The following is a 21,598-nucleotide window of genomic DNA, read 5'->3' on the forward strand; positions in this document are numbered from 1 at the left end:
CAAACTATATATATAATCAAGTCGACGTATATATAAACTGAATATATGTGCGACTGCATTTCCTTTTCTCTTTTTTTTGCACAGACACTTTATGTCTGGTGGTTGGGTATGTGTGAAAAAGACCATTGGATGTCGGGCATATCTTTGGAGCCTTGTTATTGGAATCTTTGGGGGGTACGAAGAAGTGGGACGAGCTGTTGATTGCCAGGAGCTATAAAAATTCTTAGAGCCGAAGAAGCCATGTAATGCCATTTGAAAGTTCCTGCTGACAGATATGAATTATGTCTTACAGGTAAGTAAGTGTGTTAACGATGAAAGATATTGCAAGTTTGTAATGAGCACCTGTCGTTGACTTTTAATAAGGGGAGTATGTTTTATAATATTCGAGTAGTTTTTCCTGTAAATACATATATTGGAGGAACCTAAAGTTGACCTATCTATAAACTGAATTTGATTGCTAGAATGATTATAAGATCAGAATTTTATCTATGAACCGAACTCTGGCGCCCTGTACTTATCGTGATTCACTTGTTGTTTTCCAGAGTCAAAGCTTAACCAATTATTACCTTACGATAGCTCTGAGTTCATAAGCCCGTATGATTAGAACTATTAACGTGAACGAGAATCTTGTTAAGTGAGTTAAACTTTGTTGTAATGTGATCTCACGATATGAAAGCTTGCTAAGTATCGATTTCAACATCAGTTATAATCCTGTCTTACAAGCTAAAGGAACTGTAAAATCGAAACGGGCCGTGGCTATTAACAAGACTTTTTTACATAGTAATGCTAAGTCTGTGCTGGAAGTGACTTACGTTATGTCAGCTGTCATTTGCACTGCAAACCTTCACCACAGCAAACCTAAAATTGTTTGGCAACACCCAATTGACCCAGTTCCCCTAATCCAAGACCTCCGTCCGCCCTCAGTCTAACTTTTCAGCTAGCTCTTTAGATCTATCTTACTCAGACTCACAGACTGTTTATAACAATTTAGCCGAGTCATGGCAAACGATCTCAGCTAAAGAAATCAACATGCAAAATTATATTTAATAAACGGTTTGCGTTGCACTTGCCATGGAGTTGCGAGTCGGGCAGGGGCAAGAACTTGGTATGGAGGTAACGCATCAATTGCTCGCACAAAACTACATGTAAGTACACTGAAAAAAGAGGTTTTTAATTAGAAACCTATAAAAATACTTAATATTAAGGTAATGGTAAGTAAAGTTTGCAATCTTACTATTTACACAAAAAACAATTATGACAAAGCCAGAGATCATGCAATTTAAAAAAAAGAGAACATTGAAGTTCTTACTGTAAATTTCTCTCAGTGCACTCATACATAGAAAGAAATGCGAGGGAAAGATTCGCAATACAGAAGCCGAGGGCAACAGCCACAAAGAGAGTACGAAGTATGAAGACACGTGTTCTGAATTAAAAGCGCACCCCACACCGCACGACCTTCTCCCTGCACCCACCCACTCCGTCTCCCTTCCGCTTCTTCCACCCTTCCCCCATTATAGCCACATTCTTGACGCTCTGTGGTTGTTGACATGTTAATGGCCACAAAGGAAACTCGCTTAAGAGGCATGGCAAGTAAAACAATACACATGTTGCATGCGGCTTAATCACGTGCAAACACACAGCAGAATCGCAACTGGCAATTTCAGCCAAGCGACGAGCAACAACACAGCACATTGTTAACTTGGCTCAGAAGCAGAGCTTCGACCCGAAGCTTGGCTTAGTGTGTCAGTGTGTATCTGTATATCTGTGTGTGTGTGTGTGTGCGTTTGCGACGGCGACCTGTTGCCACCGACGTCGCAGCGGACAGAGCTCGAGCAGCGACGGATGCAGAGGCAGTTAGCTTTTTGGGCGCAGTTGATGAACGAAGCTGTTGGCCGAAAGACGCGACCGGCTTAAACTCCGACTTAAACTCCCACCTGCTATCAGAAACGAAAAGTAAAATAATAAAACAAATATTTTAAAATGTCCTAGAAAGTGTTTTTAAGTTGTTTAACAACAAATCAGGTTAAGACTATAACTTCCATAACCTTAAGTCGAACTTGTTTTTTTTGGAGTGCAAAATAATTCCTGAATACTATAGCTTGCAGGCCTCAAAACTTGAATTTTTTATTAGTACTTGCTGGTCTTAATAATGGACCTTCGGCTGTTATTTAATTTCCATTAAAGAAGTTTAAAATATTGATTATAGTCAAAGTTCGGAAATGCTCTAAACTTATTTTGCAACTTTTAAAGCTGTGGAATCTTACTAAAATAAAAAACATATAAATATCCGAAAAGCCTGCTATTTACCAATAAACAAAAAAGAATAATAATAATTAAGCTTCTTAATGTAAAAAAAAATGTAAAAATGCAAATAAAGTTTTTTCTGTTTGTGCGTGCAATAAATCCATCAAGTTAATAGAGTGAACAGCAATTTCAACCGCAATTTGATCGCAACCCACATCCCACATCCCATCAGCGCATCTCTTAATCCCGTGAAGATGCCAAGCCTGAGATGTGCGGACCCACAAAAGGCAAAGAAATTTAACAAAAGAAAGGAGAAGAAGATTTCAGTGAAAGTGATGAAGCGTCGCCAACATCCGCATCTCTTAATGATCTCTGCCGATCTTATGTGTTTATCTGCGAGTGTATATGTGTGCCACAAAAAAGGAAAAATAACAAAAACAAAAGAAACCACAACAGTAGTCAAACTAAATGTTTGCATGAGCCAAATGTTGTAAAAAATAATTTGCAACACGAGGACTGGAATTTAAGTTTTGAGTCAGCCGCAGGCTGATAAAGAGCCATGTTTATGCATTGCCAAATTAGCGAACAAGACAAAAAGGGAAATTAGTTAAACATATTTTAATAAATTATTTTTTGACATAAGACCGATTAGCTTAACAACATAAAGACACTTTTAAACTATTGCCATTAAAGCTATTTCCTGTTAAAATGTCTTTTTAAGCTAATTTTCAATTAAGCTCGTTATAGTGTAATTTCATTTTGCAATTAATATGATTCTGCTTATTAATAGATCAGTGAAGTGCTTAAAGATCTTTCTTCACTTACATCTGTACTATTCATTATTGAATTCACTTTAAAAATGTTTGTATTTATAGTCTCAAAATTTATAGTCCTCAAAAATATTTAAATTATATTCTTTATTCTCATTGAAAAAACTTTGTTTCTGACAGAAATCAAAGTTGCAAAGTCTAAAAAACCTAACAAAAGCCAGTTAATAAAATTTAAATATAATTTTAACCTAATTCTGTTAGCCCTGTTAAGATATGACTGTTTCCATTTCCGATGTAAATGCAGACACAGTCTTCTAACCCAAAACTCACTTCCTCATCACTAAACTCACTTTAATTGTCGCGTCCATTAAGTGAGTTTACCATACATTAACGGTTTTATGGCCCACCTGTAGCTTCACTTACCTTAACTTTTGCCATTCGTCGCGCATAAACAACCGCAGCAGACCCCAAAAACTCACCTTGAGCTTACAAACACACACGCTGTCGCATTGCTGAGCTGAATAACGCCGCAGCATCACTCAAACCGCGTCAAAAAAGGCAATTTTTCTTCATCTTTTCTGCTGGTGTCACCTGTGCACTACAATTGCAAATTCCCCACATCGTTATACCTGCTTTTTTCCTCAGCTTTTCGCCTTTTCTCTTTTTGTCTTTTGTCTGCCCCTTCCGACTGCTGCACGTCGCCTAATTACCCATAATTTCGCTTCGAAAGTGCACAGAGAAAAATGGGAACAACATACTATTATCTTGTGCAGATCTTATAAAGATGAAGAGGTTTAATATTCATAGGATAGCTATCAAGCATTTAATGACAAGTTTTTATTCTAAAACAAATAAAAATATAACATGAGATCTTAATATTAACCTGAATTGTTATTTTAACCAACTTTTCTTTAAAAATACAACATTATTTAATAAACTTTGCTACATATTTCGCTTTGTGTAACCATCTAGAAACCACAATAATAACCACCAAAAGCGGCTGAGTTAATTGAAGACCAAATCTAGCCGAGCTGTTAATCAAACCCAATTCGGAGCCTCTGTAGATGTGCTGTTAAATCCGAAATAAATAAAATGTGCACCGCTGGCGTTGCGGCTGATGGTGGTGCTGCTACAGGTGGTGCTGATACTGCGGATAATGCTAGCTCTGCGGCCGCCCCAAGTTCGACGGCCTTGAACCCCCCACAGGTAAATAATATAAATATACTCATCTACTCGCACGCATTGTGGTCAACATACATATGATTTTTTTTTTTTTTTGGGTTTCGCTTGATTCGCTTTGTTGTGTTCACTGGGTGGTTCACCGCCCCTGGCCACTCCCCTCGGCGTCGAGTTTAAACCTTATCTGACAACAAAATAATACTCACGTTGCCATCAGAAACAAGCATCTACAAAACCGCAGAAAAAACCGAAACCAGTTTACTTTTGGCCTGTTGATTTTAGCCGGGACTAGGTCTGGGTCTTGAGTATTATGCGATCGGTCATCTGTTCGGATAAAGCTCATAATCAGGTTTTATATAAAAGATTATTGCAACCTAAACTATGTCTTTTTATTGAGTTGGTCCGAAACAATTTGAAAGTCAAGATCAGGGTGACTTGAAATGGTTGTTAATGGAGGTTATTAAAATGACTCGCTTTTGAAGAAGGAAAATGTATTTAAAGAACTAGTTTAAAAGCACTTTATGATGGTCATGTATGTTGGTTAAGTAACAATATAAAAACAATTTTCCTTTTAAATTTATTTCAATAAAACCAGCATGACAAGCCTGAGAGCGCTACGAGTAACTCCTTAATCAATAAATATAACTTAATTCTTTTAATGATAACTGGGATTCATAAACTCTGGAATGACTGGCATTTAAGAGAAATTCTTTAGTTTAATAGTTAAAGAAAGAAGGTCAAACGAATAATTCCCATATTGATCATATGAAGAATGTTCATAAAAATAATTAATTAAAAGTGTAACTGAGGGAACCCTCCTTAAAATAAGATCAGTTTGTACTCACCTGACGCCGTCACACCTTTTGCAAATTCATTGTTACAATACTTCCCCGAGCAAACTGTCAGTTGAATAAGAAAATCCCCTAAAAATAAACAGATAGAAGGCTAAAACCATTCAAGCCAATCATCCAAGGGTCAAACGAGTTGAGCAAAGATTTGCCTAATATGATGACAGGCACCGACAATAATCCGTTGGTGGAGGATGGAGGTGTGAGCGCCACCCATTATCGATTGACCATTTGGCACAAGGTAATCGGGAGTTCCCCCAAAAAACGTACTGCGTACTATATCGTACCATATAATTAGATCGTTTTCTTTATGTTGGGACTGATCTCGGCGCTGACCATATGCGTTCTGATCCGATTGTCAAACCGATTGGCCTCCGATGCCGAGAAGAAGGCTTTGATGCACTTCCGCGACTTCTCCTCGAGCCGTTATGGCCACCGTTTTGGCCACTAGATTCTGTCTATTCACATACTCTATATTTTTATATGTGTTTGCCTTTCATTGTTTTGGTTTGTTTGCAAATTGTTTAAATAAAGTGATAATTGATTGATGCGGAATAAGTCGCTAGAGTGCTAATTAAACAACAAGCTATTAGCTGAAGATCAGGAAAAGCTTTGAATAAACTTCATCAAGAGGGGTCAGTCTGAGGGGTTATTTTATTTATTATCTAACACCCGTGTCGGAAGGGCTTACGCTGCGAATGCGTGATGCGGCGGAAGCTTCCCGTTTCTACTTATTGCCTGATTGAAAGTTTCTTAAAATAAGTATTTGGTATTTCCTTTTATATTTATTTTAGGTTACCATTACCATGGATTCACCAGAGACCTTGAAGCCTCCAAAAAAGTCCAACTTGCGTCGTAATCTTCAATGGGTTCTATCACCCGTTCTAACCGCTGTAACTGGCCTGATCTTTTATTACCAAGGACCTTGGTATGGAGTGGCCACCCTATATGCCAGCTTAATAGCCACATTGCTAGTGCGTCCAGGATGGCGGTGGTTCTATATAGCAGCGGTCACCACTCCACGAGATACTATGTAAGCTAGAAAAATATTAATAATTAATAAACTTTACATTTATGTATACTTCACAGAGCCCTCTTTGCATACATCCGAGTGTTAATGTTCATAAAACGGCATGAGCGGAAGAACTTGAACATCGGAGACATATTCGAGGCGAATGTTGCCCGTCAGCCGGACAAGTTGGCCATTGTTAGTGAGTCCCAACAATGGACCTTCCGGCAGCTTAATGAGCACTCGAACCGAGTGGCCAACGTATTTCACAGTCATGGCTATAAGAAGGGCGATGTGGTGGGTCTGCTGCTGGAAAATCGTGCTGAATTCGTGGCCACCTGGCTGGGTCTGTCCAAGATCGGAGTAATAACGCCATTGATAAATACGAACCTCAGAGGAGCGTCCCTGCAGCACAGCATTACGGTGGGTCAATGCACGGCTGTCATTTACGGAGCCAGCTTTCGATCTGCCGTGATGGATATAGCCAAGGATTTGCCCGCTCACGTGGGACTATATCAGTTTAACGACGAGGCAAACCAGGAAATTGTGGCTTCTGAGGGCCTTAGCCAGGGATTGGCCCAGCAATTGAATGGTCTTTTGGAAACGGCTGCAAAAGATAAAGTAGCCGCAGGTGCTTCTCGACCGGATCATCATGACAAGCTGGTCTACATCTACACTTCAGGTACTACAGGATTGCCCAAGGCAGCCGTCATAACGCATTCTCGGTAAGTTTTCCTTTTTTAAATACGAAATGCCTGTAACCCGATTCCTTGTCTTTTAGATACTTCTTTATAGCTGCCGGCATCCACTACACACTTGGTTTTGAGGAGCAGGATGTCTTCTACACTCCCTTGCCCTTGTATCATACTGCAGGCGGAGTCATGAGCATGGGTCAGGCCCTACTCTTCGGGTCAACGGTGGTCATAAGAAAGAAATTCAGTGCATCGGGTTATTTCTCGGACTGCGCACGGTTCCAGTGCACGGTAATATAAAATTATTATTATTTAAATTCATTTTATATATCTTAATTTACCCACAGGTTGGCCAGTACATTGGAGAGATGGCCCGATATATCCTCGCCACTCCATCGGCCTCTCACGATCGGAAGCACCAGGTGCGCATGGTGTTTGGCAATGGATTGCGGCAACAGATTTGGCCACAATTCGTAGAGCGTTTCGGGATCCAAAAAGTAGGCGAATTCTACGGAGCCACCGAGGGAAATGCCAATATTATGAATAATGACAGCACCGTGGGAGCCATTGGCTTTGTGTCCCGTATCCTGCCTCAGATTTATCCGATTTCGATCATTAAGGCAGATCCATATACGGGAGAACCTTTGAGGAACAGCAAAGGACTCTGTGAGAGATGCGAAGCCGATGAACCAGGTGTGTTTATAGGAAAGATTGTAAGGGGAAATCCCTGCCGGGAGTTCCTGGGCTATGTTGACCAGAAGGCATCCTCCAAGAAGGTAGTCCACGATGTCTTCTCTAAAGGAGACATGGCCTTCATTTCGGGAGATCTTCTGGTGGCCGATGAGAGAGGTTATTTGTATTTTAAGGATCGCACTGGGGACACTTTCCGCTGGAAGGGGGAGAATGTATCCACCAGCGAGGTGGAGGCGCAGCTAAGTAATTTGGCTGGTTACAAGGATGTCATTGTGTATGGGGTGAGCATACCTCAAACAGAGGGAAAAGCCGGAATGGCAGCCATTTACGATCCAGTTCGAGAGGTTAAGGTCAGCCAGCTGGGCGAGGAACTGGCCAAATCCCTGCCCAACTATGCAAGACCACAGTTCCTGAGATTTTTGCGAAGAATTGATCTGACAGGAACCTTTAAGCTGCGCAAAGTGGAGCTCCAGCAACAGGGTTTCAATCCCGAGGTTATAGATGATGAACTCTACTACGCTCAACCGAATGGCGTTTATGCTCCGCTCACCTTATCCGTTTACGAAAGGATATTAAGGAACGAGCTACGCTTCTAGAAGCGCCAGACTTCTCGAAGAAAGAGAAGTCAAGACTGTGCCTCGTATGTTAGTAATTAGGATTTCGGTTGGATTCATGCCGTCTAGTTTTAATTTTGGCAATCTTGTTTATTGTGCTGGCAATAAATATTGTTAAAAAATATGAATGAATTTATGTAGCACACTTTTTTTTTTTTTGATAAGTAAGTAAGTATTTTCTATGTTCCTTGAAATTGTCATTTCTTATTGTATTATTTTTCGCCAATTTTGTTTGATTTTTAAATGTTTTAAAAAATTAGAAACATATTTATCAATTAATCTGAAAATGTTGTATTTAATTGGATATAGTTTATTGTGTTAGCTCTTAAAAAACAACTTTCATAAAATTATCAAAGAAGGAATTTGGGATATTTTGAAAACGGTTTACTTTAAATAATAATATTGGGATCACATAGGTTTGGTATTTATCTTAATTAGAAAAGACTTTGATTAGATCGCAGTTGTATTTGATTCGTTTTGTAATTTTGTTTATTGTGCTATTATTAAATAATTTTTAAAAGAAAACTTACAATTGAAAGAGCATCATTAGCCACTTTTCGACAATCAGTGGTTAGAAAATCTAATATCCCATATTCCATTTCCAATTCCTATCAAACTGGCTTGATTTCTGCTCAAATATAACTTCCAAATAGCTAGGATGATTTCGATAGATATATCTTATCTAAACCTTTAGCCTAGATTTGACTAGGAAAGGATTCGGAAAGGGGTCGTATAAAATACTTTCAGCAGTCTTTGGAGCGATAACCGCTCAGTCTTTAGGCGGCACATCCTTGTTAAGTTCCGCCCGCTTCCTCTGCTCCATGCGCTCTTCCACCTGGTCCAACCGATCACTCATCGCATCCAAGGAGCTGAGGAGTCCCGCCTGAATCTCGCCGTACCGCTTCATGGCCAAAACAAGGCTCTCCTCGATGAGTTCGCTTTGCTGGGCGTACTCCCCATTGTTCTGTGTGATGCCCTTCAGCTGCTCCAGGCATTCGGCGGGAATGCTGCGGAAGTACTCCGCTCCCAGAGCAGGTTCAAGCTGCCTAATCCTTTCCAGCTGCTCGGCTTGGGTATGTAGCTCAGGGGCCACTGCATTCAGGTATACCTCCTTGGAGCGCACCTGCTGCTGTTCCTCAAGAAAGTTGGGATCCAAGTACTTCTCCAGTTCGCCGGATCTCTTCACACATTGTTGCAGTGGAACACTGCCCGTAGTAGCTTCGCCCAGAAGGGCGTGAGCGGAGCACAGGGCGTCGACAACGCCTTCTCCCGTTTCAGATTCCTGCACAGGTCCGAGTACTCGCGTCAGGGCATCGATGCGTTTCTCCAAAATGTCCAGGGCCTCCATTTTTCGTTAAATTTCTCTTTATTTTGGTTGCTTTGCTGCGGGAATGATGTCAGTCTGCAAAACAATCGATGTTTCTTGATAGGGTGGCAACGCCAGTACTGAAAGTGTGCTTGCTAAATAAGGAATATGTATTGGCTATAATAGGTGCACTTGTTAAATGTGTACACACTGAATAGAGTATAATATTAACCCTTGGGTGATCCTTGGACTCTTCACATAGAAAATCAAATAAAGATTTTTTAAAATATCTTACTGAAAATCGTCTTTAACATATTAACAAATTGGGATGAAATCGAATATATTTAATTAAAAAATCTGCATTTATGTAATTCATTATAACTTTAGGGCTTAAAAAGAAAATTGGGGCACAGTTCGCTTTCAATGAATAATACATTTTTTAAAATGTCCGCTTTCAGAAATCCGAAATAATTGTGAGTAAAACTATAAGTATAGAAATGACTCGCCGTAATGATTGAAACTTAAAATAGGATTTGGTCTAAAACAAACCTTTCTTATGACAAGTATTACTCATTTTTTTAACAAATTAATTTTTTATAGAAAAAAGCTTTTATTATTTTTCTTATATACATACTTATGTGTTTAGTTTTCTTTAAAACTAAATCTTTTCAACACATTACAGCTTAAAATTCTCAAGGGACAAGCGCTCCGCATCCTTGTTGATCTGCGCGAGACTATCCTCGGAGATAATGGGTACCACATCGGCTTCCGGATCATCGCCCGCAGAATCATCCAGCACACACAATAGTCCATCGTTCTCCATGTAGGGAAAGAAAAACTCTGGCTTATCCCAGTTAACCTTGTCTCCAATACCACAATGCAACTCCTGGGCCATGTGCTCCACAAGCAACTCCTGCTCGTCAAACTGCAGGTCACAAGTCACGCAACGCAGCATGCACATTTGCCGGCGCAGATAGTTAACAACCTTTACCCGTTGGTAGAAGTTCAGGGAGCTGGTGGCCTTGTCAAAATCCAAACGATGGACATTTTGCATATGCTCCTTTAGGGCGGCGAAACTCTCCCCAAGATTGGTACAATACAGGCACTGAACGGCACTCGGCTCTCCATCTGCCGCCCAATCCGACCAATCCGAATCGTGTTCCCCATCTGAATCCGGGCGGGCAAAGTGCTTGTCAAAGTCAACGCTGCCGGTTTCGAGATCAGCCACTGTAGACACTGAAGCAGTCTCCTGTCTTCGCTTTTGGTGGTGCTGCTTTCGAGGAGTGGGAGCCGTTGGTCCACGATTGTAGTTTATGAGGAAATACTTGTCATACTCCCTTCTGTTTGGGTTGATTCGCTTGTGACCTTTCTTCCGCATGTGCTCCTTAAGCGTGGGTCGATCTCTAAAAATTTTCTCGCAGTAGAGACATACTAAGCGGTTCAGGTTCTCCTCCAGGTGATCCAGAAGCTCATCCACGTACACTAGCTTCTCGGGCTTTCCCACCAGCAGGAAGTGTTTGTCAAATAGATGGTCCAAGTAGTCTGCCCTCAATCCCTTAATAGTGGTCCTGCAGAAGAGGCACTCCTTAGAGAAATTTCTGTCTGTAAGCTCGAATTGATGACGCTTGAGGGCTTCACTCAGTCGCTTCTCCTTTAATTTTCTTCGCAGTTCGTAGTCCTGGGGCAGGATATCACATAACAAATAGTACTTTTCGTTCTTGGCATATTTCCCATCGGGCAGTTGATCCAGAAACATTGTTGTGCAATATTGTTCAAATTCGTGGTCTTAATTTTGGGTTAATTGATTAGTCTGTTTAGAATTTAAGGCTTTAACCTACCGTGGAACTCCTTTTCCCAGTGTTGCAGATAATCTTCCAGTAGTGCTATCTCCTCGACATCGGCAATAACCAGGCGGTGCTCCAGATATAAGTGCGCCAGGCAGTCGTCTTTGTCCGCAGGGAATATGTACACCTTGTCACATTTCAGGCATTTAATGGCCGTATTGACCGAGGGTTTGAGAGGCGGACTACATTTTATTTTTTCCGACGACGCATCCTCTCCAGGAATAACGACCTCGTGCTCCATTTGACGATGTTTACGTTTTCCTGCCCTACTCCAAGAAACAGTGTGACCGCAAGTGATATTAAGAAATATACTTTTTTTTTAAATATGGTACATTCATACCATACTGCACTGAAAAAAAGTTTATATAGAATTACTGATAATATAATATATAAAAATAAATAACATTTTAAGATCTTAGCGTTTATACTATATCCCTAAATATTATCCAGAAATGAGACTTCATAAATTATTTTTCAGGAACTCCATGTTTTTGCCTGATTTGGGGTTTCTAAATTTTGTTGTGTGATTACTAGTTTATCAAATATTTGTATATTCTCAAACAGTTAGTTTAACTGTGATTAAAACAATGAGAAATTCTTTTATGAATCAGCCGTAGTTTTGTTACCGTGACAAAATAAGTTTTATAATAATAATAATTTTATAATAAATAAATAATAAATAATCATTTAATTTCAGTAAATGGTGCCATAAAGTTAGAAACTTAAAAATAAATAAGAAGGACTTTAATTAGTTTTATAAATTATTTTTTCTTTTACTGTTATAATAGTTTAACGGATTCCAGCTTTTTCTAAATGTTTTGATATATTATTTTTTTAATAATATATATTTATGAACATGATGAAAATAAACTCTTTTATTTGGAGTTTTGTTTTTTCTAAAAAAACAATTCATTCACATAAAAAAAGTTATAATGATAACTGATTCACCGGGAAAGTATGATTTTAGTTCTACTAAGATTACATTTTATCGAAAAATTCTTCTGATTCATGAAGGGCTCTAGTTTGCGACTCCAAAATGTTGTATAAATAGTGCGGGTAGCACGAGGCGTGATCATAGTTTTGAAGTTTCAACACGTTAAGTGCCGTCCCAGCAAGTGAAGTCCCTATTAACTCGTGAGAAAATCCACCTTGTAAGACATGACTGACAAAAGGAACCTTCTTCTGCTGTTCGAACATCCCACTGAGCCCGTGTTCATGGACAAGGGCGGCAATGGCACTATGTTCCAGGTTCCCGACTCCTACGTCACCAATCGCTACAACAGCATCTGCAAGAAGATACAAGGACGCGTTAGCGTTGGAGAAAAGAATCATATATCGGTGAAAGAGATCCCCGTACCTGATATAAGTTACCCCATGACATTGGGCCGTTCCGACGAGTTCTCGCTGTTCCTGAAATCTCATCGCCAGAAGGCCGCCCACTTAATTGAAATCTTTACCAAAATGCCCTCGGTGGAAGACCTACAGAGCGTGGCCGTGTACGCAAGGGATCGAGTTAACCCAGTTATGTTTAACTACGCCCTGTCGGTGGCCCTGCTTCATCGACCGGACACCAAGGACCTGGATCTGCCCTCCTTCTCGCAGACCTTCCCAGATCGATTCATCGACTCGAAGGTGCTTCGTAATATGCGAGAGGAATCGTTCGTGGTGCAAGGATTAGAGGCGCGTATTCCCACCGTCATTTCTGTTAACTATACCGCGTCCGATCTCGAGGTGGAGCACCGCCTGTGGTATTTCCGCGAAGATCTGGGCGTTAACCTACACCATTGGCACTGGCATCTAGTCTATCCCATAGAAGCGAACGACCGCAGTATCGTTGACAAGGACCGTCGTGGCGAATTGTTCTACTACATGCACCAGCAAATTGTTGCCCGCTACAATGCCGAGAGGTTGAGCAACCACATGGCGCGGGTGCAGGCATTCAACAATTTGGACGAGCCCATTGCCGAGGGATACTTCCCCAAGATGAACTCTCTGGTGGCCAGTCGTGACTATCCACCACGCTTCGATAATACCCGGCTTAGGGATATTGACCGCCCTGTCAACGAGCTAAAAGTGGGGATCGATGACATGAAGCGGTGGCGCGATCGCATCTATGAAGCAATTCACCAAGGCTACGTTTTGGATGTAAGTTCTGACATTCGTGCATCCTGGGAGAGCATCAGGAGAGTATCTCCCAATCTTTTTTTCTTTTCAGATGAATAATGAAAGGGTTATCCTGGATGACGTAAAGGGCATCGACATCCTAGGCAACATCATTGAGGCCTCTGAACTAACAATCAACAGTAAGCTGGTAAGAGACACATTTTTGGATAAAAACTCGAAGCTTTTGAAATCATTGCTTGCCAAAATTAAGAATAAGGTAAAAATGAATAACGAAAAGATTTCAAATACAAATACCAATACGAGTAAAAAAGAACATATAATAAAAATGTGATGGTGATTTTCTCTTTTCATTGGTCATTTATATAATATTACTCATGTTGTTGTTGACCAGCCAGCTTAAGTATCTAAACATCATTACGTTTAAAATGGCAATCTATAAGGATTATAATCGAAACATAAAAGAGCAACAAATTAAGATTTTTATCAAACATCTGTTATATTTTAAAATGTTAAAAACTAGCCTAAGATTATTTGAGTGGCTAAAATGAGAAATACTTAATTTAGTTCCTACTATTATTTGAAATTCTCCTATCTATCTCCTACTTTGGCTATCTAAATCTGCAGTACGGTGACTTGCACAACAAAGGACACATGTTGATCGCATTCTCCCACGACCCAAGCAACAAACATCTGGAAAGCGCGGGCGTGATGGGCGATTCTTCCACCGCCATGCGCGATCCTGTCTTCTACAAGTGGCATGCTTTCATTGACAACTTGTTCCAGGAGCACAAGCGACTCCTTCCCGCCTATACCGAGGAGTACCTGAGCTTTCCGGGCATAAGGGTTCAAAGCATAAATGTGGAGAGCCAGGGTCAGACCAATAGGTTGACCACTTTCTGGCAGGAGTCCGATGTGGACATGTCACGCGGCCTTGACTTCTTGCCCCGTGGCAATGTATTCGCCCGATTCACTCATCTCCAGCACAACCCATTCACCTACACCATCGATGTGGAAAACTCCAGTAAAGACACACGAAATGGATACGTGCGAATCTTCCTGGCCCCCAAGCTTGATGATCGTAATGGCATCATGTCTCTGGCGGAACAACGCCTTATGATGGTAGAGCTGGACAAATTTGTGGTTACTATGACTCCCGGAACCAATACGTTTACTCGCAACTCCACGGAATCGAGTGTCACCATTCCCTTCGAGCGCACTTTCCGCAATCTGGATAGCAACACGGCTCCTGAAAATTCTACCGAGGAGCTGATAAACTTCTTCTGCGGGTGCGGCTGGCCCAACCACATGCTGGTGCCGAAGGGTCGTCCGGAGGGCTTGAGCTTTGAACTCTTTGTCATGATTTCCAACTATGATGATGATCGGGTAAGTGCTCTTAAGGGATATTAAACACGAATCGTAAATGCTGACCTTCAAATCTCACCAGGTTCTTCAAGATGACCAAGCCCTTGAGTGCGGATGCAGCGATGCCGCTTCGTATTGCGGACTGCGAGATCGCCTCTACCCGGATCGGAAGTCCATGGGCTACCCGTTTGATCGCGAGCCCCGTCGTGGTGCCGAGTTTTTGGAGAATTTCCTCACCCCCAACATGAGCACAGTGGAAGTTACCATTACCCATGATAATCGCATCGAAAAGCTTCCGGAAGTAGTAAACTCCTGCTAATCTAAATGGCCCCACCCTACCGTTGTTTGTATAGGATATCAGGGATCGAGGTAATCTAATACTGCCATGGAAACGATGAGTAAACAATTTTAATAATTATTTTAAAAATTCTATAAAACTTGTTTTTGAATTAATACATGATTTATTTATGACTTTAGAAATAAATTTTAAATATATTACATTTTATATGAATATGTCATATATGAAATCCATTCACGAAGATACCAATTTTTAAAGCAATTGATAACAAAAAGCGTTAATGATTTCTATGATACTCCTTTACAAGTGGACAGTCCACGGAATCTGAAGTTTAAGAGTGGGTGGAACTAAGCGACAGAAAAGGAATCCGAGTTCTAAGATTGGTCCGATGCCTGATTAGTGAGCAGGACTTTTGATTTAAAGCCTGAGGCGACAAGCGGAGCCACTTCGGAGGGCTCACGTCCTCGAGTCTCCGGCAAGTAGCGTTTCGTCAGAACAAAAAGCACCAAGCAAGTTACCGAGAAGGGCAGGAAGACCAAAGCGCCCCAGAAGTTTTGTAAGGTGGGAAAGGCCATTCCAATAACAAAGTTACACATCCAGTATACCACGCTACCCAAGGACATGGCGGCTGGTCGAGAAGCAAGTTCAAACATTTCTGTCAACAGGGATTAAAAAGAGGTGTCGGTTACCTGGCAACTTTTAGAGGGAATAATAAACTCACCTGCTCCAATAAAGAAGGGAATAGGGCCAAGTCCAAACTGAAAGAAGAATATGTACAGGAAAATGCAGCCAACACATCCCATCGCGAACCAGCTATAGCTGTCCTGAAAGAAAAGGGTGTAAAAGTTTTCATAGGTATCCATTTGGTCTTTACTATACTTACAATAAATTGCAGCATCATGGCAAACAGGAAGAGGAAGACAGTGCAGAAAAATGTGGAGAAAAGCATCAGTGGCCGACGGTTAACTCGTTCTAGTAATATGGGTCCCAACATTGAGGTGGCCAAATTGAGAGATCCCGCACCCAGGTTGGCCCACTCAGATGCCTGTACTGAAAGTCCCGCCTTGCGGAAGATCGAGACGGAGTAATAGAAAATCTGCGAAGGCGAACGAAAATTTAAAACATTTGCTTGGAACTCCGGGAACCTACTCAATACTTACTGCGTTGATCCCCGAAAGCTGTTGGCCACCGAGATAGGCGCACACAATGATCAGCGGCAGTCGCAATTGAGGATCGCACAACACCTGTACCAAGCCACTGGCCTCCACCTTGGAAGCAGCCTCCAACTCCATTTCGTCCATCTCTGCCTGCAGGGCAGCACTGCCATCCGTGTAACCCCTCAGCTGTTGCAGCTGGCGGCGGGACTCTTCTTTGCGTCCCTTAACTACATACAGCCACTTGGGGCTCTCAGGATACCATCTAAAGGGAGCGTAACACACTACCACAAAGATGCCGTAAAAGGCGAGGCCGAAGTGCCAGTTCTCAGGACTTCCAAGAACTGACCGAAGGCTGCAAACCTGCGCCACCACCACGCCCAAGGTCAAACCCATCGGACAGAGGGGAGCCAATGTGCTGCGCTGGGAAAGAGCCGAGATCTCACTGTGCCACATGGGCATGAAAGCTGTTAGAAGACCACCGGCCAATCCAACCAGCAGTCGGCCCAAAAGCAGTAACTCTACTGAGTTCAAGGGTCGACACGCGTAGAAGCAAATGGCTCCCAGAGCCAAAAGGAGTCCACAGATGTTGGAACAGCCGCGACGTCCGAACCGGTTGGCCATTGTAGCGCCCGTCATAGATCCAATGGCTCCTCCTACCAGAAATATGGAGACGAGGGCTGACCACAGTAACTCCAGTCCTGACTCACCCAAGTTCAGATCATAGCGGGCGATCAGCGTCTCATTGCACCAGGAACGCATGAGCTAGGAGAGAGTGTTGCAGAACTTATGTGAGACTGGGAAAGTGTGAGTGTACTCACCTCAGCAGGACTGTTCATCACACCGGTGCAATATCCCACTGGAACCGCTGAACCGAGCGATGATCCGATAGCCGCCAACTTAAGGGACCAGCTCCATTGGGGTTGCTCCTCCTGGAAACGGCGAGTTTTTAAACATATCCCAGAAAACTTGTTATCCTTTTCCTTACCTGCTTTGTATTTTTTCGAGCCATTAGCGGCGCCTCCGAAAAACTCAATGATCTTTCCTGAAATGATTCGCCGACTATTCCCTTATCCATTGCGCATCTGGCGGGTAAAACGTTTCTTATGGGGCTTTTGTGGACGGAATGGTGCTGAGTGGATCATCCCAGATCGTATATCATTCGCTTCGTCGACGGCATCTTTTCCACAAAGATTAAGGAACGCTGAGATAACCGATGTCAAAGTCATCCAAATGAGCTAAGGGCATGGCATTCAGTGTCTATAATGAAAAAGCGGGTGATAGTACATCTATTATTTTAAGTAACATGCTGTGCCATTCATCCCCACGAATTATCCGCAACTGGTTTTGATTTATTACAAGCCAAATGATGCTTTATTTGCTTTATCAAAACATTGTCACGATGGCGATGAATGCCGATTTATATGCCACAACTCTGTTTCACAGAAGCCACAATAAACGCCTTCATTACTTATCTTTCATTTACCTTAAATGTCGTAATTTAGATTAGTAGGAGGTGCGATGCACGTGCAGCAGAATAACTAGGAAAACCTTTATTGGCCTACTAGTATTTTATAGTTTGATATCATTTGTAAACATAATAATATTCATTTCTATTCTAAGATTATTTTTTTGTTGTATGTATGTATCATCTAAAAATAGTACCATTAGAATTGATTAAAAGACTCATAAGACAATTAGTTAACAAGAAATTAAATTGACATTAACATATGAGCTGTAAGGGGTAAGTTTTCAGAAGATAGTAAAGCCTCTCCACTGACAGATACCCGTTACTATGATAGCGAATCTGTACCATTTTCAATAGGAAATGCAACACTGTCTAGCTTCCTTTTAGTTCTTGGGCTATGTACACACTATACAGGATTTATAATCTAGCCGGAACATTTATTTTGCCAATTCCTATAATAAAACTTACAGAAAAATCTAAAAAATTCGACAAGTGTTATAGTTATTATTTAATTAAAGGAAAACCTTACATGCTTTCATGTAAAGGTCCCTAAAAATGACAAGCTATTATTTATTTTACAATTTGTTTATTTTTCATAATATATAATTTGAAATATTTTAAATGTCTTAGATTCAGCTCGTCAACTTGTTAAAGATTGCTTAAGAAAGTTTTTTGCCTTACTAATTACCAAAAGTCCCAATAAACGAGAGCTTTTAAACATATTACCATAGCTATGATCTTTTGAATAAAAGTATTATCAAATGTATTACGAAACTTTTATGCCAAAATAAGTTAATTAATTTAGTTCAGTTCCAATTTTTTTTGACGAGTAGTGACTCTTTCTGGGAATTTATGGATGAATCAAGACTCTATTAATTACTTGATAAATTATCCAATCAGTTGGAATATCCCACAGCTAACTGAATATTTGCCATCTGGTTGTTAGTGTTTTTTAGACGAGTGTCCCGACTATCCGATTCCCTTTACAGTCAAGACTATTAGCTACCCAATTTCGTATAATGAATAATAATAATTTTACCGATAAATTAGCTTCAAACCGTAACTAATAAAAATAATAATGTTTTTTCTTACGTTTTTTGTGTTGCGAATACTCCTATCATAGCCTGAATCCTTTGAGGCATAGGATTGGAATTCATTATCAGAATGAATGTATGATTTATTTACTTGATTCATGCTAAGTTTTAGTTAGTTAAACCAAAATTTTATATAAATAGGGCTTGCAGCTCAATGCATGATCACAGTTTTGAAGTTTCGACGCGTGAAGTCCCTTCCTACCCACTGAATTCCGTAACACGTCGTGAGAAAATCCTTAAGGAATTAAGACATGGCCGACAAAAAGAACCTTCTCCTGTTGTTCGAACATCCCACTGAGCCCGTGTTCATGGACAAGGGAGGCAATGGCACAATGTTTCAAGTTCCTGACTCCTACGTGACAAATCGCTACAACAGGATCTGCAAGAAGATACAAGAACGAGTAGGCGATGGAGAAAAGAAGCATATCTCGGTGAAGGAGATCCCAATACCTAATCTGAGATACCCCATGACCTTAGGACGTTTCGACGAATTCTCTCTGTTCCTGAAATCTCACCGCCAGAAGGCCGCCCACCTAATTGATATCTTTACCAAAATGCCCTCCGTGGAGGACCTACAGAGCGTGGCCGTGTACGCAAGGGATCGAGTTAACCCAGTTATGTTTAACTACGCCCTGTCGGTGGCCCTGCTTCATCGACCGGACACCAAGGACCTGGATCTGCCCTCCTTCTCGCAGACCTTCCCAGATCGATTCATCGACTCGAAGGTGCTTCGTAATATGCGAGAGGAATCGTTCGTGGTGCAAGGATTAGAGGCGCGTATTCCCACCGTCATTTCTGTTAACTATACCGCGTCCGATCTCGAGGTGGAGCACCGCCTGTGGTATTTCCGCGAAGATCTGGGCATTAACCTACACCATTGGCACTGGCATCTAGTCTATCCCATAGAAGCGAACGACCGCAGTATCGTTGATAAGGACCGTCGTGGCGAATTGTTCTACTACATGCACCAGCAAATTGTTGCCCGCTACAATGCCGAGAGGTTGAGCAACCACATGGCGCGCGTGCAGGCATTCAACAATTTGGACGAGCCCATTGCCGAGGGATACTTCCCCAAGATGAACTCTCTGGTGGCCAGTCGTGACTATCCACCACGCTTCGATAATACCCGGCTTAGGGATATTGACCGCCCTGTCAACGAGCTAAAAGTGGGGATCGATGACATGAAGCGGTGGCGCGATCGCATCTATGAAGCAATTCATCAAGGCTACGTTTTGGATGTAAGTTCTGACATTCGTGCATCCTGGGAGAGCATCAGGAGAGTATCTCCCAATCTCTTTTTTCTTTTCAGATAAATAATGAAGAGGTTATCCTAGATGAAGTAAAGGGCATAGACATCCTGGGCAACATTATTGAGGCCTCCGAACTAACAATCAACAGTAAACTGGTAAGAGATGTATCCTTACATAGAAAAAACAGCTTTATAGTTTTCAAATCGCTTATAAGAAGTATAAGAGTGTTCAAAAAATATGAAATTTCTGTATGAATCCATCAATATTTATTGCTGCCCCTTTTTATAAAAATTTATATCACTGTCGATTGGCCAGTTATGATGACAAACCTATAACAATCTATAAACTATTTAAAAATGTTATATGTATTTGTATCTTAATCTGCAGTACGGCGACTTACATAATATGGGCCACGTGATGATAGCGTACTCTCACGACCCAAGCAACAAACATCTAGAACGCGCGGGCGTGATGGGCGATTCTTCCACCGCCATGCGCGATCCTGTCTTCTATAAGTGGCATGCTTTCATCGACAACTTGTTCCAGGAGCACAAACGACTCCTTCCCGCCTATACCGAGGAGTACCTGAGCTTTCCGGGCATAAGGGTTCAAAGCGTAATTGTAATGAGTCAGGGTCAGACCAATAGGTTGACCACTTTCTGGCAGGAGTCCGATGTAGACATGTCACGCGGCCTTGACTTCTTGCCCCGTGGCAATGTGTTCGCCCGATTCACTCATCTCCAGCACCACCCATTCACCTACACCATCAATGTGGAAAACTCCAGTAAAGGCATACGAAATGGATACGTGCGAATCTTCCTGGCACCCAAGCTTGATGATCGTAATGGCATCATGTCTCTGGCGGAACAACGCCTTATGATGGTAGAGCTGGACAAATTTGTGGTTACTATGACTCCCGGAACCAATACGTTTACTCGCAACTCAAAGGAATCGAGTGTCACCATTCCCTTCGAGCGCACTTTCCGCAATCTGGATAGCAACACGGCTCCTGAAAATTCTACAGAGGAGCTGATAAACTTCTTCTGCGGGTGCGGCTGGCCCAACCACATGCTGGTGCCGAAGGGTCGGCCGGAGGGCCTGAGCTTCGAACTCTTTGTCATGATTTCCGACTATGATGATGATCGGGTAAGTGCCCTTAAGGAATATTAAACACGAATCATAAATGCTGACCTTCAAATCTCACCAGGTTCTTCAAGATGACCAAGCCCTTGAGTGCGGATGCAGCGATGCCGCTTCGTATTGCGGACTGCGAGATCGCCTCTACCCGGATCGGAAGTCCATGGGCTACCCGTTTGATCGCGAGCCCCGTCGTGGTGCCGAGTTTTTGGAGAATTTCCTCACCTCCAACATGAGCACAGTGGAAGTTACCATTACCCATGATAATCGCACCGAAAAGCTTCCGGAAGTGATAAACTCCTAATCTCAGCATCGACTTCATCTTTATGTTCTACGAATAAATTCGTAGATATGAATATAGTTATAAAATATACGATATCAGCAATAAGTTAATAAATCCAAATATTCTATAACACCATTAATGTGTATGTGTGCAAGTAGGTTATAAAACACATAATTAACTTACCAATTTCGTTGTTTATTATATACACACATTTACACCTGAGCTAATA

The 21,598-nt window shown here is 41.6% G+C and overlaps 6 protein-coding genes across 9 annotated transcripts; 3 read left to right on the forward strand and 3 right to left on the reverse strand.

Annotated features, from left to right (window-relative positions):
• The first annotated feature begins 3,992 nt into the window (after positions 1-3,992).
• Positions 3,993-8,173, forward strand: LOC108113167 (long-chain fatty acid transport protein 1). 3 transcript variants are annotated; one of them, XM_041819692.1, is made up of 5 exons: positions 3,993-4,220; positions 5,836-6,074; positions 6,131-6,775; positions 6,832-7,033; positions 7,090-8,173. In XM_041819692.1, exons 1-5 carry the CDS (start codon positions 4,107-4,109, stop codon positions 8,029-8,031), a joined length of 2,142 nt encoding a protein of 713 aa, XP_041675626.1. In that variant the 5' UTR covers positions 3,993-4,106; the 3' UTR covers positions 8,032-8,173. The 3 variants fall into 3 exon arrangements, with proteins under 3 accessions (XP_041675626.1, XP_017079172.1, XP_017079173.2); XM_017223684.2 differs by lacking the exon at positions 3,993-4,220 and adding an exon at positions 5,125-5,282; XM_017223683.2 differs by lacking the exons at positions 3,993-4,220; positions 5,836-6,074; positions 6,131-6,775; positions 6,832-7,033; positions 7,090-8,173 and adding exons at positions 5,115-5,282; positions 5,340-5,573.
• A 165-nt stretch (positions 8,174-8,338) lies between these two features.
• LOC108113168 lies at positions 8,339-9,463 on the reverse strand. The gene has a single exon (XM_017223685.2). The coding sequence runs from the start codon at positions 9,395-9,397 to the stop codon at positions 8,819-8,821; it is 579 nt and encodes a 192-aa protein (XP_017079174.1). The 5' UTR covers positions 9,398-9,463; the 3' UTR covers positions 8,339-8,818.
• A 530-nt stretch (positions 9,464-9,993) lies between these two features.
• Positions 9,994-11,473, reverse strand: LOC108112226 (zinc finger protein 277). The gene is made up of 2 exons (XM_017222046.2): positions 11,194-11,473; positions 9,994-11,140 (listed from the first exon to the last, which is right to left on the reverse strand). The coding sequence occupies exons 1-2, from the start codon at positions 11,438-11,440 to the stop codon at positions 10,032-10,034; spliced, it is 1,356 nt and encodes a 451-aa protein (XP_017077535.2). The 5' UTR covers positions 11,441-11,473; the 3' UTR covers positions 9,994-10,031.
• Positions 11,474-12,303: 830 nt separating this feature from the next.
• LOC108112194 (phenoloxidase 3) lies at positions 12,304-15,004 on the forward strand. Of its 2 annotated transcripts, none has more exons than XM_017222005.2 (4): positions 12,304-13,344; positions 13,415-13,510; positions 13,948-14,710; positions 14,778-15,004. In XM_017222005.2, the coding sequence occupies exons 1-4, from the start codon at positions 12,358-12,360 to the stop codon at positions 15,002-15,004; spliced, it is 2,073 nt and encodes a 690-aa protein (XP_017077494.2). In that variant the 5' UTR covers positions 12,304-12,357. The 2 variants fall into 2 exon arrangements, with proteins under 2 accessions (XP_017077494.2, XP_041675611.1); XM_041819677.1 differs by having other exon boundaries at positions 13,948-14,706; positions 14,768-15,004.
• A 125-nt stretch (positions 15,005-15,129) lies between these two features.
• On the reverse strand, positions 15,130-17,215 carry LOC108112228 (solute carrier family 2, facilitated glucose transporter member 3). The gene is made up of 6 exons (XM_017222048.2): positions 17,126-17,215; positions 16,959-17,069; positions 16,144-16,902; positions 15,867-16,079; positions 15,705-15,807; positions 15,130-15,638 (listed from the first exon to the last, which is right to left on the reverse strand). Exons 1-6 carry the CDS (start codon positions 17,213-17,215, stop codon positions 15,358-15,360), a joined length of 1,557 nt encoding a protein of 518 aa, XP_017077537.2. The 3' UTR covers positions 15,130-15,357.
• A 1,674-nt stretch (positions 17,216-18,889) lies between these two features.
• LOC108112196 (phenoloxidase 3-like) lies at positions 18,890-21,462 on the forward strand. The gene is made up of 4 exons (XM_017222009.2): positions 18,890-19,937; positions 20,009-20,104; positions 20,337-21,099; positions 21,167-21,462. Exons 1-4 carry the CDS (start codon positions 18,951-18,953, stop codon positions 21,388-21,390), a joined length of 2,070 nt encoding a protein of 689 aa, XP_017077498.2. The 5' UTR covers positions 18,890-18,950; the 3' UTR covers positions 21,391-21,462.
• Positions 21,463-21,598: the final 136 nt, after the last annotated feature.

The sequence above is a fragment of the Drosophila eugracilis genome, unplaced genomic scaffold (genome assembly GCF_018153835.1).
Source record: "Drosophila eugracilis isolate 14026-0451.02 unplaced genomic scaffold, ASM1815383v1 contig_90, whole genome shotgun sequence".
Taxonomy (NCBI): Eukaryota; Metazoa; Arthropoda; class Insecta; order Diptera; family Drosophilidae; genus Drosophila; species Drosophila eugracilis.

What these genes read in the sequence shown, in the direction of transcription:
- LOC108112194 (XM_041819677.1), top strand. Translation starts at nt 12,358, where the DNA reads ATGACTGACAAAAGGAACCTTCTTCTGCTGTTCGAACATCCCACTGAG. An exon ending in ACCAAGGCTACGTTTTGGAT is followed by an intron (nt 13,345 to 13,414) that starts GTAAGTTCTGAC and finishes TTTTCTTTTCAG; the next exon opens with ATGAATAATGAAAGGGTTAT. An exon ending in TAACAATCAACAGTAAGCTG is followed by an intron (nt 13,511 to 13,947) that starts GTAAGAGACACA and finishes CTAAATCTGCAG; the next exon opens with TACGGTGACTTGCACAACAA.
- LOC108112196 (XM_017222009.2), top strand. Translation starts at nt 18,951, where the DNA reads ATGGCCGACAAAAAGAACCTTCTCCTGTTGTTCGAACATCCCACTGAG. An exon ending in ATCAAGGCTACGTTTTGGAT is followed by an intron (nt 19,938 to 20,008) that starts GTAAGTTCTGAC and finishes TTTTCTTTTCAG; the next exon opens with ATAAATAATGAAGAGGTTAT. An exon ending in CTATGATGATGATCGGGTAA is followed by an intron (nt 21,100 to 21,166) that starts GTGCCCTTAAGG and finishes AGGTTCTTCAAG; the next exon opens with ATGACCAAGCCCTTGAGTGC.
- LOC108113167 (XM_041819692.1), top strand. Translation starts at nt 4,107, where the DNA reads ATGTGCACCGCTGGCGTTGCGGCTGATGGTGGTGCTGCTACAGGTGGT. An exon ending in GCCGTCATAACGCATTCTCG is followed by an intron (nt 6,776 to 6,831) that starts GTAAGTTTTCCT and finishes CTTGTCTTTTAG; the next exon opens with ATACTTCTTTATAGCTGCCG. An exon ending in GCGCACGGTTCCAGTGCACG is followed by an intron (nt 7,034 to 7,089) that starts GTAATATAAAAT and finishes ATTTACCCACAG; the next exon opens with GTTGGCCAGTACATTGGAGA.
- LOC108112228 (XM_017222048.2), bottom strand. Translation starts at nt 17,215, where the DNA reads ATGGATAAGGGAATAGTCGGCGAATCATTTCAGGAAAGATCATTGAGT. An exon ending in TGATGAACAGTCCTGCTGAG is followed by an intron (nt 16,903 to 16,958) that starts GTGAGTACACTC and finishes ACTCTCTCCTAG; the next exon opens with CTCATGCGTTCCTGGTGCAA. An exon ending in TCCCTTCTTTATTGGAGCAG is followed by an intron (nt 15,639 to 15,704) that starts GTGAGTTTATTA and finishes CCCTGTTGACAG; the next exon opens with AAATGTTTGAACTTGCTTCT.
- LOC108113168 (XM_017223685.2), bottom strand. Translation starts at nt 9,397, where the DNA reads ATGGAGGCCCTGGACATTTTGGAGAAACGCATCGATGCCCTGACGCGA.
- LOC108112226 (XM_017222046.2), bottom strand. Translation starts at nt 11,440, where the DNA reads ATGGAGCACGAGGTCGTTATTCCTGGAGAGGATGCGTCGTCGGAAAAA. An exon ending in CTGGGAAAAGGAGTTCCACG is followed by an intron (nt 11,141 to 11,193) that starts GTAGGTTAAAGC and finishes CCCAAAATTAAG; the next exon opens with ACCACGAATTTGAACAATAT.